We start from the raw sequence: 19,012 nt of genomic DNA, 5'->3' as shown, positions 1-19,012 counted from the left end.
GCTCAGTCGTGTCCAGCTCTATGCGACTCCATGGACTCCACAGCCCACTAGGCTCCTCTGTCCATGGGGTTCTCCAGGCAGGAATACCGGAGTGGGTTGCCATGCCCTCCTGCAGGGGATCTTCCCAATCCAGGGATTGGACCCGGGTCTTCTGCACTGCAAGGGGACTCTTCACCATCTGAGCCACAAAGGAAGCTCCTGGCCGTATGCATATCCACCCTAGAGGACAGAGGCAGTCTTTCTTGGCTTTTCTTTCTTTTTTTAAAACAAGGTAGAAGGATAAATGCTGCTTAGCATTCTAATTTTTATATCTAATTTTGTTTATTTTCTTCAGACCATTGATTCAGGGTTTCTCTTTTATTCCTTCTTTATTTTTCCTCTCCTTTCCCTGTACCATGACGGTAAAATTTAAAAGCAGCTTTTCTGTCTATATTTAAAGGAAATACATAATCAAGTTATTGGTAGTTATTTTGTGAAAAATCAAATGTATCAATTTTCAGAAGTAGAAAAGCAACAGTAAGACTAGTATTCCATTCCCACTTACTGGCTGGCCAGAGATAAATCACAGACTACTGTAAGTTGTAAGGGACACAAATGTCCTTCGTCAGACCCTAATAATCTTGAAAAGTGAAAGTGAAAGTCGCTCAGTCGTGTCCGACTCTTTGCAACCCCATGGACTACACAGTCCATGGAATTCTCCAGGTCAGAATAGTGGAGTGGGTAGCCTTTCCTTTCTCCAGGGGATCTTTCCAACTCAGGAATCGAACCCAGGTCGCCCACATTTCAGGTGGATTCTTTACCAGCTGAGCCACAAGGGAAGCCCAAGAATACTGGAGTGGGTAGCCTATCCCTTCTCCAGCAGATCTTCCCAACCCAGGATTTGAACTGGGGTCTCCTGCATTGCAGGCGGATTCTTTACCAACTGAGCTGTGAGGGAAGCCCTAATAATCTAATAACCTAATAATCTTAGGTGTGGACAAATATAAGAGCCATTTGCTATTTTGTTTTTAGTTTCTTCTCACTCCATCTGTGCTACACATGCTACTTCTGTGGCATTTATCCTCATGAGAAAACCATTTTGGTCTTTTGCCCAACAAGTATCTGTTGTCATCCACTGCCTTTAGAAAATAAATAAGTAGGGACTTCCCTGGTGGTGCAGTGGCTAAGGCTCCACATTCCCAATGCAAGGCTCCTGATCCCAATGATCACTGATCAGGAAACTAGATCCTGCATGCCACAACTAAGACCTGACACAGCCAAATAAATAAATAAAATAAATATTAAAAAGAAAATAAATAAGTAAATAAGCAAATAAATCAATAAATAAAAGTGAAAACCATAAAAATGCCCTCTACATTCCCAGACCTCCTCCGACCTGGCTGGATTTAATTTTTTAGACCTGATTTTCCTACCAAAATATGCCTTGCCAACTAGTTTGCCAAACTCATTGTCACATCTAAATGTCATCTGCTTCTCCAGTAATGAGTTTGTGTTTATGCACTTATTTCCACATACTTCTCTGTCATTCTGATCTTCTTATTTCTCAGTCACTCTGCTTTGTTGAAGGAAGGCCTCCAGTGATGCTCATGGGGGGCTGGTACGAGTAGGGTTATTTCACAGCTGTAATGCTCTACCGTCTGTTCTCCCCTCAGAGAAACTTCCACGGGCATGTTTGGCCCTTGTCAGTGAGGAAGCAGTGGGTGCCCTCCTCCACCACTGATCACAGCAGAGGTGCTAAGTGCAGAGTGCAGTCCTGACACACCAGGGGCATCTGGTCTAAGGCAACACATCTCCACTGGGGGAACTGCAGGTGCTACGATCAGCCTGGGGAGATGACCACTGACTCCACACCGAGATCTACTGCATCCCCTGTCAGCCAGGCCTGGGATGATCCTGGGTGCACTGAGGGTGCCCCAGGGCCCCATCTAGTGGCCACATGGACGGCCCTCCAGTCTCTCCCTCCATAGCTCCCTGCACTTCCCTTTGGAAACAAGCTTTTGTTCACTTCCTCTCTGTCTTCACCTGACCTTGCACTCAGGGATGCCAAGGTCAGCGAACTCCCACACAGCTTTGTATGCCCAGCACATTTACAGAGCCTACAACTTTCGGGCAACTAAACCCTGCCATTTTCTTTCTTAGATCTTAGCCAGGTCGGAGCAAAACTTGCCCTTAACTCTGTTCTAGATTTTCACTTCTTATCCAGCCTCTGGCCCACCACAAGAGGGATGCTCAGACTATGGTTTTCCCTCCTGGAAACCAAGGGGCACTGCCCACTCATCTCTCTGGATGAGGACTGGACACAGGGCAGAGATGCCCCGTCTCTGACAAGTTACTTTCCAGGGCACTTTCAACAGCTTCCAAGAGCAGAACCTCAGCTCCAACCCTGAATTTCCTGGCTTTAAGGACCAGGACAAATCTACAGAAGTCAAAAGTGCGACACCCTGTCTTCATGGGGGAAGAGAAAGGTCCCTAGTAGAAACAAAAGCAGTAAGTCTGTGTAGCTGACCAAGCTGCTGAGCTGACACTTAGGCGGAACAGCATCAGTGTTCCCCCGCCCCCCCCCTTTTTCAGAATTCTGCAGTATTTCTTTTACAGTAAGGTAAAGATTCATCACAGACTAAGAAAATTACATCCCTGACTCCAATTGCCAGGGATCTCTTCCGCTTCCCTTCTAGGAGGCAAGAAGATGTCCCTCCAGCAGGAGACAGGTGGGCAGGGTGTGAGGTTACAAGGTGAGGGTGCACAGAACTTCTCCCAAAGCAGCAGCTCTCTACCCTGGCTGCACGTTAGAACCACACGGAGCTTGGAAAACACTGATGCCCGTACCCTACCTCGGGCCACCTGAGTCCCAGCATGCAGGGATGGCGACCTCATTGTAACTGCTCACGTTCCCAGGTGACATTCACAGGCAGCACTGCATAAAGGTGTCCTTCCCAGAGAGCAAGGCAATGAAATGAATGTCCATCTCGAATCCACGTGTGGACTGGGGCTTGAGTGGCCACTAGGGTGGCGTGTTGAATCATTAATGAGATTGTGTCTCCGTTGCCCCGGCCTCCCGTGCTGCCTGCCAGAGAATATGTCCTATGATTGCAACCACGAAGGAAGAACAAACAGGGCAGAATCCAATCCCATTTCTGGTGGAGACAAACATTTGGACAGTCCCACATTCATTTTCTCTTTGCCCATCGCGTTATGGTCATTGCTACAAAGCAACTCATCTTTATTTTGAAAAGCCATTAAAACGATTTTTTTTTTTTTCAGTATTATCTGTTCAAGGAGAGTGATGTCACGGGCTCATGTTCTTTGTAATTTGGGGGAAAATGGATTCTTCCATTTTCAGTCTCAGTAATAGTTATTCATTCAGGACGGGTGCCGAGGAAGCGATCCTTGCAGATAACAGCAAGCCCCTGTCTCCTCTGCTGCAGCCCAAAGCTCGAACCGAGCCTGAGGTGGGGTTTTTATTTTTTAACAAATAAATGACAAGACAAGGAACAGACTTCAAGTGATGGGAAACCAAGCAGACAAAGGGTCTGCTATACCATCGTGCTTTGATATTTTTAGCTCTGTTTGCAAAGGCTAAATTACAGTAGGAATCTGGACCCGTTCCTCAGTAATTGCCTCGTAACACACCATAACCGTCTTGGGCGGCTCCTCCTCTCCGAGGAACCACAACTCAAAATTACAGATCATACGGAAATAAACCCCTAACTGCTTGTTTGTTTGTTTGACTTAAGTAATCCTGACTTCCTAGCATAACACCCTTGGATTCTGAAAATATCTCCAACAGCAGTTCACCTGGCACACATGCAGATTTCACATTGTTGGCAGGAAGCAATCCAAGCCAAGGTTTCAGGGAAAGATCAGTTCAGAGGATGGACAAATATGACCAGCTGCTCCCTGACCCAGAAGACTGGAAACCCAGCCTACTGTACGGAGCTCAACCACAGCCCAGCATCTCTCCTCTCTCTCTTCAGTTCTGCCACGTGTGTGTGTGTGTGCTAAGTCGCTTCCGTCATGTCCGACTCTGTGTGACCCTGTGGACTGCAGCCCGCAAGGTTCCTCTGTCCATGGGATTCTTCAGGCAAGAATACTGGAGTGGGTTACCATGCCCTTCTCCGGAGGATCTTCCTGACCCAGGGAGCGAACCTGCATCTCTTACGTCTCCTGCATTGGCCACTAGTGCCACCTTTACCACTAGCACCAGCTCGGAAGTTCAGGTCACCTAAAATCAAGACTCTAGTTCCTGTCAAATTACGGGCAAGAGAGTAGGGGGTATATTCCTATTTACTGCATGAGTAGCATATCTTCGTGCTTAACAGGGACCATGGGGTCCTTCTCTAATAGCCTAGCATACTGACCACACGCAACAGTCAGATGAATTTTATGTATATTTCTCTTATGATAAATGCACTAAGTCTGTCACTTTTTTATTTTTTTAAGAACTTTACCCTGATTATAGGATTGATCAGTCTCGGGAATGAGCTGTCCAGGGTTGATAATGGAAGCATGATAAGGACACACAAATATTTTTGATAGCTCGGCCAGTACACACTTGGCTGTAGGAACACATTCTAAAACTCTTTTATGATACCTGGGGTCTCTTCTGGTGGCATAAGGTTCAGTGATGACAGTATGAAAAAAAGGGGAATTCTGGCTCCAAGGCATGATGTCCATCAACTCAAAAACGCCATGTAGGGTTAAGTAAGGGGAAAGAAAGAAACATTCTGAAGTGAAGAATTAAACAATTTGAATTAAGATTTTAAAAACTGACAAAGAAATGCCCTGTAGTACATAATTTCCATTTTGTAAGAAAGCCATTGTCTACTGGGAGGCTGTTTTGACTCCTTGCCCTTTATTTCTCATCTGTAGCATAGATTCTCCTTTTCTAACATGGACTGTCTGTTTTGCCCACCAGCAAGTGTAACTCAGCATTCTTGCCTGCCAGCTCTCTTCTCTGAGACGAAAGTGAGAGCGGAGCACGCCTGGCAGATCCCCCGTATATTCCAGCCACGGAGCCCACACGAACGCATGCATAAGACATGGGAGCTGTGTATCTCAATGGAGAAGAACATACAGTTTAATCCAAAATCCCTTTAAAGAGGGACTATCAGGAAAGCAGACACGGCCCAGACAGAATTTATGGTTGATTTAACCTTGTAAAAATTCCCTAGGTCAGCACAGTCCAGTATGCTTCATCGTACAATCTGCAGCGAATTCCTTCCAGAAACCGCACTATATAAGCAGAACCCTCCATGACCTTCTTTGTTTGGAGCTGGTACAGCCATCTGCAACTGCAAAAGCAATCATTTTAAGTGCTCAAGATGAACACCTAGGGCAACCAATAGCACCATCACACAAGCAGCTTCCAACAACAAAAAAAATGCTGTGTGCCAAGTGGGGTTGAGGGTTTGCAATAGCTGCTATTGGCAGAAAATAAAACCAGTTCAGGGAAGAAAGGCCCTGGAGTTTCTCTTCATTGAAGATCAGTAACACCAGTTGTGTCTGATTCTTTCATAACTCCTGCAAAACTACAGTTCCAAGTTCACTCCCCTCCTGCAAGATTTGGGATATTGTCCGGGTGCCAGGAAAATTAGACTACATAAAAGGAGCCCTGGGACTTCATGTCTTGCAGTTGGAACAGTTCCATGGAAACTGGGGCAGTTGGTAACCTGGAGTGAGCAGAACTAAAGGGGAGGTACAGTTTCCTTCTTGGAACACCATCTAGCTCCACCACCACCTTCATACTGTCAGCTCCAACGTGGGAAGAGACTGTCCCAAGGCCACAACCCTAAGCTTGGTGTTCAAAGTCTTCTTGAGGGCATGCAGCCGGGTCTGTCACCACTCCCCATGTGTGGCCTCAAGGGGTAACAGAAATAAAATCAGCCGCAAACCAATGCCTTCCTGCTGGCCACACTCTCTCCAGGGGCCAGGCACTCACGGCTCTGTCCACATGGTATAAGCAGGAAGAGGTACAGCGTGTTTCAGGCACAGTGGGAAGAAGGGGCTGCATGCAGTAATGACTAAGAGAACTGGTCACTGTTAGGGGACATTTAAAAATATTTATAAAATCAGATTTTAAAAAGATTCTACTGGATTTTCTGTTTTAAAAAGCACTTACCAGAAATAACTCTCTCTCTAGAAAATATATGTTTTAAAGTGTTAGTCATTCAGCTGTGTCCAACTCTTTGAGACCTCGTGGACTGTAGCCTGCCAGGCTCCTCTGTCCATGGCATTCTCCAGACAAGAATACTGGAGTGAGTAGAGTAGCCTTTCCCTCTCCAGGGGATCTTCCTGACCAAGGATCCAACCCAGGTCTCCCGCATTGCAGGCAGATTTTTTAGTGTCTGAGCCACCAGGGAAGCCCTATAAATGTTTATACAGACAGAAAAAATCTGAAAGAACAGTTAAATTCTTAACTGTAGGGGTGGGAGGTACAAACTACTGGCTGTAAGAAGGGCTCAAGGATATATTGTATGGCATGCGGAAGGCTGTCAATATCTTGTAATAACTACACATGGAAAGTAACCTTTAAAATTGCATAAAATAAAAAATTTTAAAAAGTCTTCATTGTAAAGGCTACACCACACTTGTCTCTGTTCTCTTCACATCTAGTACATTTCACCCAGATGTTTAATAGGTGCTCAAGGAAATGGTACAGGATAGGTGACTTGAAAACAGATGCTTAGTTTTATAAACATTTCTGAAATTGGATATTTTCCAATTATCTAGTATTGTTTTATCTGTAATTGATGCCTACACACAAAAGAAGTGAACTATTAAATTCTATGGACATTTACTTTAAGACATAAATCAAATTTAAATACATGAAGCATAAATTTTAATTTATAATTCTAAAATGCAAGGTTCATGACCATTAAATTTGAGAAAACATACTGTCAGTTTTTAAAAGTTATCTTGTTCAGTTGCTAAGTTATGTCTGAACCTTTGAGACCCCAAGGACTGCAGCATGCCAGGCTCCTCTGTCTTCTACCATCTCTTGAAGTTTGCTCAGATTTATGTCCATTGAGTCAGTGATGCTATCTAACCATCTCATCCTCTGCCGCCCCCTTCTCCTTCCGTTACATTTTATAAATAAGCTATAACAAGCCATTGATTACATTAGAACCTTAGTCTTATGAAGTTCCCATGGACATCAATATGGAATTTAGAAAGAATAAATAAATCACTCTATTCAATAGAGGCTTATGCTCTAACTAAAAAAAAAAAATCCCATCTAGCATTAAAAGAGATGCTGAGTTTCAGTTTTCAAGGGTAGCGCTGGTCTCTAGAGATAACTGTTGTTAGAAATTGCATATTATTATTTATTATAGAAAAAAAAATATAGTCCAAATACAAACTTGCTTAAATAAAGACATTAAGGTATTTACTGTTTTGGGTGATACTGCTTGTCCTAATAATTCACTTCGCGAAAATGTGCCCCAAATAACCATAGTTAACCTAATCACTCACCCAGTGTTCACTGGACAACTAGGTACTGTATACTGACCACCCACCTGGGCACAATGCACTGAGCCCTGAGAAGGCATGAGAAGTCAGAAATGTGGCTCTCGGAGGGCTTCATAACTTGGCAAGTAAACTCATAACTTCGATCATTTTAAAAAGCAACCAATACAAGGTAGTATGTGCATAGACTGCCTTATTATAGCAGGGATAAAGTGAGAGAAGAGGAAGATAAGAATGGAGGGACATTCACATCTTCCTAACATTCTGGGGGACAAAACGGGCAGGGGGTGAGCACCTCCATTGTGCACGGAAGTACGGCAGCTGCTTGAGAACAGACATGTGTGCAGCTGAGTCGTGAGCTCAACCAGACTCCTGCTCACACATCACCATTTTCACTTGAAACAACTACTGATACACAAACCAAAGTTACTCAGACTTGAGTATTGGAAGCCATTTTCTCAAAATGAATGAAGCAAACGCAGTTTCAAGGGAAATACTTGGCAGTATTTGTGGCCAATGATGAAATCCAAGATTTCAAGAGAAAATTAGCGTTACAGAAACCTACATCTACCATCGTGAGTATAACTGCTTTCAGCACTTAAAGACTTTTCTGATGAAATCCTGGAGATAGCCACACACACAATTTTAAAAATTATGTAAAAAAATGTGTCGGTATGTGGAAGGTTCTGCATAACTGAATGGGCCAATATTTTCTAAATGACCAACAGATGTAAAAAATCATGCATGAGCAAATGATTCATCAAAGTGCAAGACAAACCAAGAATTGTAATATAACCAAGTGCGAAAAGCTGATTAGTATGCTTTCAGAATTCATATTCACAACTAACTTTAAAAAGAAAGCTTCTACTTTTCAAGTTTTGGTATAGTGTTAAAAAACATCCACAACTATCTTAAAAGTCTACTAAAATACTCCTCCCCACATGTCAGGGTGAGGTTGGTTTTCTTTATATACTTCAATAGGAACAGTATATTACAATAGATTGAATGTAGCACAGATATGAGAATCCAGCTGTCTTTTATTAAGGTAGATATTAAACAGATTTGCAAAAAAGTATAAAACAATACTGCTCCTCTCAATTTTTTTTTTGTTTTTTATTACCATAAGTATTGATTAATACAGTAATATAAGTAAAAGAGCTTTGAGGAATGTAACGATTTTTAGGAGTGTCAAGGGGCCTGAGATGAAAAAGATTAAATTTCTAGATGATCTAGAAGCAGACTTCCAAACCACAATGTCTGATTAGTAAGAGTATAATGTACCAAAATAGATAAACAACAAGGACCTACTATATAGCACAGGCAACTATACTTAATATATTGTAAAACCTATCATGGAAAAGAATCTGAAAAAGAATATACATATATATATATATAACTGAATCACTTTGCCATACATCTGAAATTGATAAATTGTAAATCAACTATACTTCAATAATAATGATATTAATAATAAAGAATGCATTGGTAACTCCAAATATAACCCATATGGATACAAAACCATCATTTATTTGGTTTGATATGAAACTAAAACTTGGAACGTTTTCAGTCTGGGTGTGGGCATCTGTTCAGCAATTGAGTATGAATTAACTAAATTTCAAATGTTTTAGGTGCTCTAGCCTTTGGAGCCCAGCATTGCTCTAGACAGGACCCAATGGTATGAATTAAATTGTAGCACACTTCAGGTTTTTAAGCAGAATATGCAAATGGGTCTTATTTTGTTTTCCAGATGAGAGAATCGTCTTTTTCCTTTAAGTTTTCATTACTTCTCTCTAGGCTAACCTTGCTAATCTTGCAATGTCTCTTCCAAACTGAACCAATTTAAAGTGAAAAGGGATACAATTAAAATAGTAATAATTATGCCAGAACACCAGGGACAAATCTTGAGTGTCCTTAACAAACAAGGACATATGGTCACCCGACTTCTCCCCAGGCCACCTCCCTCAAGCCTGACCAATGTACTTTCCTGCTACCCAGAGCCTCTATTCCAAGCCGTTGACGTGCTTCTCTCTTATCAGAAACGTGGAGGACCACCAGACTCCACGCTTCTCCACCTCAATGCTGCCCTCTCTGCCCGGGCACTCCTCTGTCTCTTCCATCTCCCCTTGTTCTCAGAGATGCAAGGAGAACAATATAACAGATAAGGATGCAAGGCTCTGCTCTTCTCTGATCCCTGCTTAATCCAACAAGCAGTTCTTTGCTGGCATTCTCCCTCTCTCTTCTGTATTTTCCCCTTCCAATGAGCCACGAACACTGTAGTTTTTCCTTTACAAAAAGTCTCCCCTAGACCTCAAGGCACTTTTTTTCTCTTTTCCTTCCAGTGTCTTCGCTTTCTCCTGCTAACTTCATGCCAAACCTCTTTCCGGGCACCTTTTCCCCAATGTCACCAGGCTAGCACAGCTTAAGAGCCAGAACTCAAACCCAGATCCAACGATGACATACCAGTGCTTGTCCAGTCCCCCTTCATTACCCTCACTTGTGCCTGTACACATGAGACACACGCCCAGAATCACACACCAAGCCTTGGCCTTTTTCTTAGCCCTAGAGTCAGACAAACAACTGTCCACTTTAAATTTCTACCTCAAAGTCCACCTCTAACCAAACTCAACTCATCATCTTTCCCAAGCCTTCTCTTTAACTCTCATTCTTAAAGATGCTGTCCCAGATGACCAGGCCAGAATCCTGGGAAATACCATCTCCATCACACCTGCTATACACATACACACACACTCTCTCTCTCTCCTCTAGTAACTACATACTGTCACCTCTCCCTAAACACCTCGTCCATCCATCCTTGCCATAAATCACTATACTGTTGTAGTTGGTGCTTAGTCACTCAGTCGTGTCCGACTCTTTGTGACCCCGTGGACCGGGGCCCACCAGCTCCGCTGTCCATGGGGATTCTCTAGGCAAGAAAACTGGAGTGGGTTGCCATTTCCTTCTCCAACTGTTTTAGTTACGCGCTTACAAATTTCACCGAGATACTGCAATTGAGTTGACTTGGTTTCCTTGCGTCTTGCTTGACCCCTAAATCCATTCCTCTCTTACATCAGCGTCATCTTTATACAGCACACACATGATGATGCCACTTCCTTCCTTAACACTGGGTAACACTTTAATGGCTTGCTGTCCCAGCTAATGAGATAATCAAGCAGAAGCTCCTGAAATGGGATATAAAGACACTGATGGGTTCATTCTACCTGTGTTCCTGTCCCTCCTCACGCATGTTCCCACCCGAGGCTTACAGAGGTGCTGGTTCCCTCCAGCCCACTGCGCTGCTTCACTCACTGCCACCTCTGCACACACTTCCTCTTCTGGGAGAAACACCTATCTTCATTGCTCTCAACTTCATGAACTCCTACATGTACTGAAAAATCCACGTCCCTCAACGAAGTCTTCCCAGATCCTTAAAATCTTCTTCCAAGCTTTTAGTGAACATCATGGTTTCTATATTGAACAGTCACATGATGCATCAATTATTTCTTTACTTGCTTGTTCCCTCGCTATGTTGTAAGTTCTTTAAGGCAGGGAGCAAATTTTACAAAAATTTTCTTATGCTCAACACCTAGAAGCAATAGGTGTCAAAGAGAGTTTTGTTGGCTGAATAAATAAATAGCTTATAAGCGCTCTATGTTCCAATAAGTGAACTCCAACCTCACAGAGGATAGGAGCAAAAGCAAGATGAACTTGGTTAGGACGGTCCTGATCCTTTAAGAGCAAAACCATGTAAAGGTGTTATTTGCCTGCCACGATCAAGTATTCAAGAGGAAAACATGTTAGCATTACACAAATATTTTTAGAACATATTACACTAACTTGTTTCATATAGAAGATGGGGAAGAGAAGATGCCAAAGGGATGTGTAGCAGCTGTAGTTTCCATTTGCTTAAAAAAAAAGTAAACCATGATGCCAGAAGCAGAAACTCACAAATGCAGCATGGCAGAAATGCAGCCAGGCCACACTGAGATTTCTGCAGCCCTTAAACCTGGATTATGTTTTCAAAGGCAAGGCCTGTCACCCCACACACAGGCTATGTCAAGGAGTGAGGCCTAAACTCTGACCGTGAAGCTCAGAGAGCAATTATGCTGTCTCTAGAGACAGCGTGGGATGTCTTCCCAGAGCTCATTAAAAAGATTCTTAAACTTTTGGCTGCTTCCAACTATGTCCTATCTTTCTCTTGCACCGTGTGCTAAGTTGCTTCAGTCGTGTCCAACTCTGCAGCCCTATGAACTGTAGCCCACCAGGCTCCTCTGTCCATGGGGATTCTCCAGGCAAGAATACTGGAGTGGGTCGCCGTGCCCTCCTCCAGGGGATCTTTCCGACCCAGGGATGGAAGGTGCACCTCTTACGTCTCCTGCATTGGTAGGTGGGATCTTTACCACAAGCACCAACTGGGAAGCCGGACTTTCTCTTGAACCCACTTCCAGTCTTCACTCACATGGTTCTGTTCCCATGCGTGCTCTCTACTGGACAGAAGGCAGAATGTGGCAGGAGTGTCCTGCCCAAAGTTAGAGGTGATCGAGGACTTTCCAGGCTGTTCAGTGGTAAAGAATCCACCTGCCAAGCAGGAGACTCAAGTTCGATCTTTGAGTCAGGAAGATTCCCTGGAGAAGGAAATGGCAACCCAATCCAATATTCTTTCCTGGGAAATCTCATGGAAGAGGAGCCTGGTGGGCTACCATCCACAGGGTTGCAAAGAGTCAGATACAATTTAGCGACAAAACAAGACGTGATCGAATACCCACTGTGCCTCCTCCATCCCTCTCACCTCCCACTCCCTGCACCTGCAGCCCTGATGAGGACTCTTATGCGCCGCGGGGGCCACAGTGGCTGATGAGAGCGACAGTGCTGAGTGAAAGTGAAGGCAGAGAGTTGTTAACATGGGCCTGGGTCTTCCAGCAGAACCTTGCTCCTCCATGAAGAGCCTTCCATGGAAGCTGATGACAAAGGGGAGGACAAGGGTGATGGAAACAGATATAGGTGCCCTTGACCCATCATTTCAACTTTGTTCAGTTACTGGGCTGAGTGTGGGGTCTTCAAAAATGTGTCTCAGTCAGGTAATGCTGTGGCTTTTCCTACCCAATACCAAGCTGACTTGTAAGTGAACAATTCACAGAATTTGTCAGGCAGTGGAATGTCTCCTGACCACATACAATTGACTAGTCACTTTCAGCCTTCCCAGCAGAGAGTACATCTTCACTTACAAGGAATGATTTCCGGATCATGAAGATGGTCAATTTGACTTGGCAGTAATCGCGCTCTCTTGAGCTCCCAGGAGAACTGCCTGACTGGCCCACGGTTTTTGCAAATTGACAAGGGGCCCTCAGTTTCAGTCTCTCTTTTGCAAGAATTTTTCTGGTAGGCCTCTATATTTCTTTTAATCTGATTTCAGCTGGTGTTTTCAGGCTCAGGCCATTCCCCTTGTGTTAATACATTTAGGGCTCGGGTCCTTGATTCAAGAGGCTTTAAAAAGGTCATTATTCTCAAGCTTGTCATCTCAGAGCACCCACGTGGCTCATGATGTCCCAGGGAGGAGGACCAGCACCCTACCTGGCTTTGCTCCTACTTCTAGAATTATGTGCTCAATGTCTTATTGTATTGTTGGTCATATCCTGCTCCTACTATGTATCAGATCAAGATGTGATCCCTCAACCAGGCATCCAAGGCCTTCAAAACCTACTCACATCTCAACCATCTAGACTTTTCTCCCCCAAAATGGGCATGCTCCATCTGCCAGCCTCATTCAACCTCAGGCCTAAGTCTTCCATCATCCTTTCCTCCCTACACAGGAGGTCTTTTCCTAGATTTCTGAATTCATTCTGCCCTGAATCCATTCAAATTTATCCCACATCCTTCTTCCTTCTCACAGTCTACTTAGGCTCCTTTAGTTCAGAGATCTCTCTCTTGATGTGTAAAAAACTGTTAAAAAAAAAACAAACAGTAAAAACTGCCTGACAGTCTGGGAACAGAACATACTCCATCTTTAAGTTCTCTGATTGTCTTTTGTGTATTAGTTGTGCCTCCTCAAATGAATGATAAATTCCTGAATGGCAAGGAAAGAGTGGCATGATTTTTACCTATTTCCAGTGCCTAGATTGGTGCTGGCATATGAAAGATGCTTAATAAAGACCTGCTCCGTTGAATCTAATAGAGCAACTTCGATCATAAGTGAGCTTCTCAACAGGAAATACCAAGTGAGCAGGCTGGTGGCATAGCTCACCAGCTCCCAAGTGCCTCATTCAGTTTCCATATAGACAAGACCACACATGTAACCATTCATTTGCTACACCCAAGTGGACTGATTTAAAATCAATTTGAACTACTATGTGTAACTCATTCTATTTTTTCAAAGAGTACATTACATTTTTTGGTATCTTAATTCATAGTTTCATAACTCAAGATATATTCATTTAAATTGGACCTGTCTAAAGCAACAATTTACTTTAAAAAATTATTTATGTATTATTATTAGTTTTGGCTGTGTTGGGTTTTCATTGCTGCATGTGGCTTTCTCTAGTCATGGCAAGTGGGGGCTACTCTCTAGTTGCGGTGCGCAGGCTTTTCATTGCAGTGCCTTCTCTTGTTGCAGGGCACAGGTTCTAGGGTGTGTAGGCTCAGTAGGTGTGGTGCATGGGCTTAGTTGCCCCACGGTATGTGGAATCTTCCCTGACCAGGGATTGAACCTCTATCTCCTGTACTGGTAGGCAGATTCTTAACCAACTGGACTACCAGTGAAGTCCTTTACTTCCATATTTTTAAAAATTATTTTTTACCATAGCAAAGTTGAGCCAGGCTTTACATAGTTTATTTTAAATGAAGCAGACCTTATACTGTTTTTCCTTTCAGTACTAAAGTGGCTGAACCAAAGGTGTTCACTGTGCCTCACATTTCTCACTGTCCACTTTTAATCATTCCCAGCCCTTTAAATTCTGACTTTTATGCAAATACTCCCAGATATATGCTTCCCAACTTCACCTTTCTTCTGAGAGTCAATTTCAGATCTTCTACCAGAATATTTTTTTCAAATAAAACACAATAAAAGAAGTCAGCAACTCTGTAATCCAAAATTCTATTTTCAAGGCTGTTTGAAATTTATAATTCATTTTCCATAGAAACGGCATTATAAATAGTAATTCAGTTAGTTCTCTGGCTGAGAAACAAAGCTTAGCTAATCCATCTGCAAGGAAAAGTAGCAGAAAGCAATATGGTAACAATACGAGTAATTAAATGAAGCACTAAAAAGTGAATGTAAAAAATAAGCTAATCTTGGTTGTCAATATTTAAAGAAAGCATTTTCACTTGGAGGACAGGGAGATTGAGATAGTGGAGAGATAGAGGCTTCCCCGGTGGCTCAGATGGCAGAGAATTTGCCTGCAGCGTGGGAGACCCAGGTTTAATCCCTCGGTCGGGATGATCACCCGAAGAAGGGAATGGCCACCCACTCCAGTGTTCTTTCCTGCAAAAATCCATGGACAGAGGAGCCTCATGGGCTACAGTCCATGGGATCGCAAAGAGTTGGACATGACTGAGTTACTAACGCACACACACAGGCCTGTTAGTTACAGCCACACAATACTAAAACCTGCAATGTAGTTATCAGTCCTTCTGACTCCTCAGCTTACCTCTTCTATTTGCCTGTTCTCTTCTGTTCCTTCTGCCCCTGTCCTCAACCAGACATCCTCCTCCCTGACCTGGATTATTACAATGGTTTCCCAGTTGGTTTCTCTGAGTCCACTTTCCTTTTTAAATTCATTTTGCATTTGACACTCAGATTAATCCTTTTGAACTCTCTTTCACGTGTCATTGTTCTGCTCAAAGGTATACCATCTCCCCCTAATGGGTCAGAATAGCACAGGCCTGGCCACACTTTCCGGGGTGATGTGTACCCTGGTACTGGAGGAGAGCACCCATACTGGCCGGACCCATGCAGGGTCCAGTGGAGAATCTACTGCCATGCAAAGTACTGCAGGCACCGAGTGACTTCCAGAATTCTTGATCAGGAGACAGCACAAGCTCCTCCCTTTAGAAGTGCCTGAATAGTCAACCTACTCTAGTCAATTGGGACCAGACAGTGTCCCAATCTGGTTACTAACTACATCATTCTTTCAAAGGAGCTAGAATGCTGATGCTCTCAGCCAAAACTGGGAGGATGGGGAGGTGAAATGGTCACCCATTGGCTTCTTTTGGTCTCAGCTACCTGTGATCCCTCTGAGCAGACCCACTGGTACGACCTGATGGAGAACCAGGACACTAGTGAAAGAGCCTTGCACTGCTGCAAAACTCCTTCCTTGAGACTCTGCTATGTCTTCATTTGTACAAAGGAGACAGTGATGCTCTCCACCCATAGCTGCTGTAAGGGCTGAGGGAGGTGCCTGAAAGGATCTGTCCCCATATCTGATACTTACATACATAGAAGTACGCGTGAATTAAATAGGAGGTAAGGAGATGTACAAAAGCTTGGGTTAGAGCCTCTGACTCTTGACCAACCTTGGCAAATGTTTTCACTTGGACAAGGGCCTACTTCTTCAGTTTGGGGCTGGAATTCAAGCAGAATCTTGTCTGCTGTTTTACACACTCCACCCTGACTTGCTAAGGAAAACTATCTGGGGAAAGGAGAAATACTGGCTTACAATGCAGATCCAAGAAATACTCAGGAATTAAGACAACAGCCAATCCGAGTGAGACACGGAGTCTGCTCTGGTTAATTAAAACAAAACAAAACAACCTCAAAACAAAAGCCCAACAAACCAACAGAAAACAACCAGGTCACCAGGCTCTAGATCTGGTCAGCCAGGAGCACAGCTCTGCCTGTTGTCATGGCAACGCGGGCACTGCAATCCAGGGCCTCTGAGAGCAAAGACTGGCTGCGGAGAGCCACGCCCAGGGCGCTGTGGTCCCCAACACAGGCTTCTTCTCTCAGATGCTGGCAAGAAAAGTGAAAGAGGGCTGGGAAGATGTTTATTTGCTTCCATTCTCTGTGTGGTACCTACAGAAAAATATATTTTAGGACTAATCATTCTGAGGCATTATAGCTGTAGAAGATTTATCCATTTTCAAAGCATTTTCACGCAGTAAATTCTAGCAGCAGCCCAGGTAGGTATTATTTCCATTTTGATGATGGAGCCTAAAGTGGTGGCCAAGGGACAGGTCATTTACACCCTCTGAACTGTGGGTTTTTCACTGGCATAATGTGGGTAATGTGACTTATCCTGACTACATAGAATTGTAAAGGACAGAGCTGTAAATAAGTGTTAGAGAAATGTCACTCCTAGCCAGTGTCATTCCAATCCCCCACCCACCTCAATCTAATCTTAAGAAAAGATAACACCAAACAGCATTAGGTGTTACTCAATAAAGAACGCGTCCTACCTGTGTGGATACCTATCTGTAGAGGAGTTGCCCTGTTTCTACCTCTTGGTGCTGTTTGGAAACAAAGACTGCCATTGCAATCCGCATTTTTTAATCTTCCATTAGCAGAGCCATGCCACCTACTGTACCGAGGTGACCTCATTAGAGGAGGGGAACTATCAGTGCAAACTCTAAGCCTCCTAAACCCCCCGGCAGTTGGGCCTGTGCTTGGGAAAGGCGTCCAGCAGCTGCCACCAACAATGGGCTTCTGTATCCGACACTTGCAAAAGCTTGCTTTTTTTTTTTTTGGAGGCCTTTGCTTCTCCCAGGAGCTAGCCAGTTTTGTTTTGTTTTTATCCTTAAGCAAGATGGCTGCTGATTGCAATGAGCTCAGAATAGCAGAAAGTAATTAAAAATTCATTTTAAAATCTATTGCACAATTTAACATCTACATTAAGAACACTGCTGGGGTAAATAAGCTGGCATCATCTTCAGTAGGACAAGACAAAAGAAGAATTCAGGCAGTCTGTGCACATGGTATACGAATAGTAGATACAATAAACTGCATTTTAGCTGGCTTTTGTACCAGTTTTGTAGGTCTTTTCCTGAAAACACAAGTGGGTCATGACAGAAGCAAGCATTTTCCAAGAGAATCTGGAAGCCATCTGATAGCCCAACCAGGGAGCCTGTTGACTGAGATAATTCTTTAGGAAAATATATCTCCTGTTTTCAATGAGCAGTTCTCTTTAGAGACCTGTGACCACTAGTGTTGGGGAGTTGACCTTTTAATAAGCACTTACTTCTCCAATGATTTGGGTCCATGGTATACTGCATTGTATTAGGAACATTTATGCGTTGATTATCTAGAATTTAAACCAACCTTTAATGTGCAGACTGAGCTGCCAAAGTAGTAACAGAGGTGCTCCTGGATCCCAAGCTTTCCTCCATCCCACCAATCCCTCACCATGCCTTCTGCAGTCCCAGACCTGCCTGTGACCAGAAAATAACTGCCGTCAACTTCATCCCTGCCCTGGCCCCAAATCTCAGTACCATTTACAACTAGAAGCAAATTCCACTAGGAAACAAGACAGATATTCTCCGCAAGAAAGTCCACATTCAAGACATTATCCTGAAAGTTTTTTTCTTTAAACTCTAGCAGAGAAAGCACCTCTGAGAACACAGTATTGGAAAGACATTAACTTGCATTTATTTTATCTGTATTTTCACCCATGAGCTATGTTTTCTGGGTCCAAACATCACTTTATATCAATTTTGAAGGGTGACAATAGGAATCTGATGATGAATATAATAAAACAGGTTCATTTAGCAATCAAATTACATTATTAACATTACCAAAATATCCATTTTATTTGAGAATTTATGTTCATTTTCAGAACTAACAACCCTTTCTGCTCATTGCATCCAAAGACAGTGCACATATTTTATGTTTAAGTAACTTGTCGTCTTCCAACCTAGGAAATAAATACCAAATCAATTTACTCTCCTTCTATTTCCCCCAACACTGAAAGCAAATGTCAAGTGTTATAAAGCTTCCCAATGATGTCAATAATTTTATTAAAACTTGAGATTTAATATCTCTTCTCATATTCTTGATAGAGGCATTGAAGTAGGTAGGGCTATAAAACTAATAACCTAATTTTCACTGCAAATATTTTCATTCACCTGGGGCAGAGTAAACCAAGGCCTTTATGGCATTGTTAAGCCAGATTACGAGCAATTTTGATTAAAACCAAAGATACTGACATTTTCCAAAAGGAAAAGGAGAGTCACCAGGATCAAGGTCTTGGCCATTGCTTGTGTTCAGATGAATCCAGAAGCCGGGGTTGGAGAAGCTGCCTCCAGAGGGTTGTGGGCCTAAATGATCAGGGATTCTTACCTCTTCCTGCCTGATTGTACGGACGTGCAGGTGGGAGGCTGGGGAGGGGCAGGGAGGAAATCTGTGCTCTTAGTCACACAAGGGTAACACCATTGTGACCTCAATTCACATACATATGAAGCAAAAAGAGAGACACTTCTTTAAACAGGTGTGGAAAATATCAAAAGGTAACCTTTTTCCAACTGTAAAGCAATGAAGAAGACCATGGCTAGACAGGTCATTAAAAAGGGGGAAAGAGCTAACAAGACGGAATAATGAGGTTCTCATTTCTTCCTATTATCAGTG

General features: G+C 43.2%; 1 protein-coding gene across 10 annotated transcripts in view; it reads right to left on the bottom strand.

Annotated features, from left to right (window-relative positions):
• The window catches only part of NCAM1 (neural cell adhesion molecule 1), a 357,436-nt gene that overhangs the window by 113,831 nt on the left and 224,593 nt on the right, over positions 1-19,012 (bottom strand). For 2 of the 10 annotated variants that reach the window (XM_081544723.1, XM_081544724.1), the window contains exons 1-2: positions 18,595-18,767; positions 17,711-17,820 (exon numbers count right to left, since the gene is read on the bottom strand). The exons of the other annotated variants lie outside the window; for them this stretch is intronic. In XM_081544723.1, coding sequence (XP_081400849.1) covers positions 17,711-17,820; positions 18,595-18,596 — 112 coding nt within the window. In that variant the 5' untranslated portion in view covers positions 18,597-18,767. Of the gene's footprint in view, positions 1-17,710; positions 17,821-18,594; positions 18,768-19,012 lie in introns of those variants that run through there. 10 annotated transcript variants of the gene reach the window in all.

The sequence above is a fragment of the Giraffa tippelskirchi genome, chromosome 11, assembly GCF_054371585.1.
Source record: "Giraffa tippelskirchi isolate mGirTip1 chromosome 11, T2T-mGirTip1v1.2.pri, whole genome shotgun sequence".
NCBI lineage: Eukaryota > Metazoa > Chordata > Mammalia > Artiodactyla > Giraffidae > Giraffa > Giraffa tippelskirchi.
Note: the sequence above shows the minus strand (reverse complement) of the source record. Positions and strands in the feature narration are given on the sequence as shown.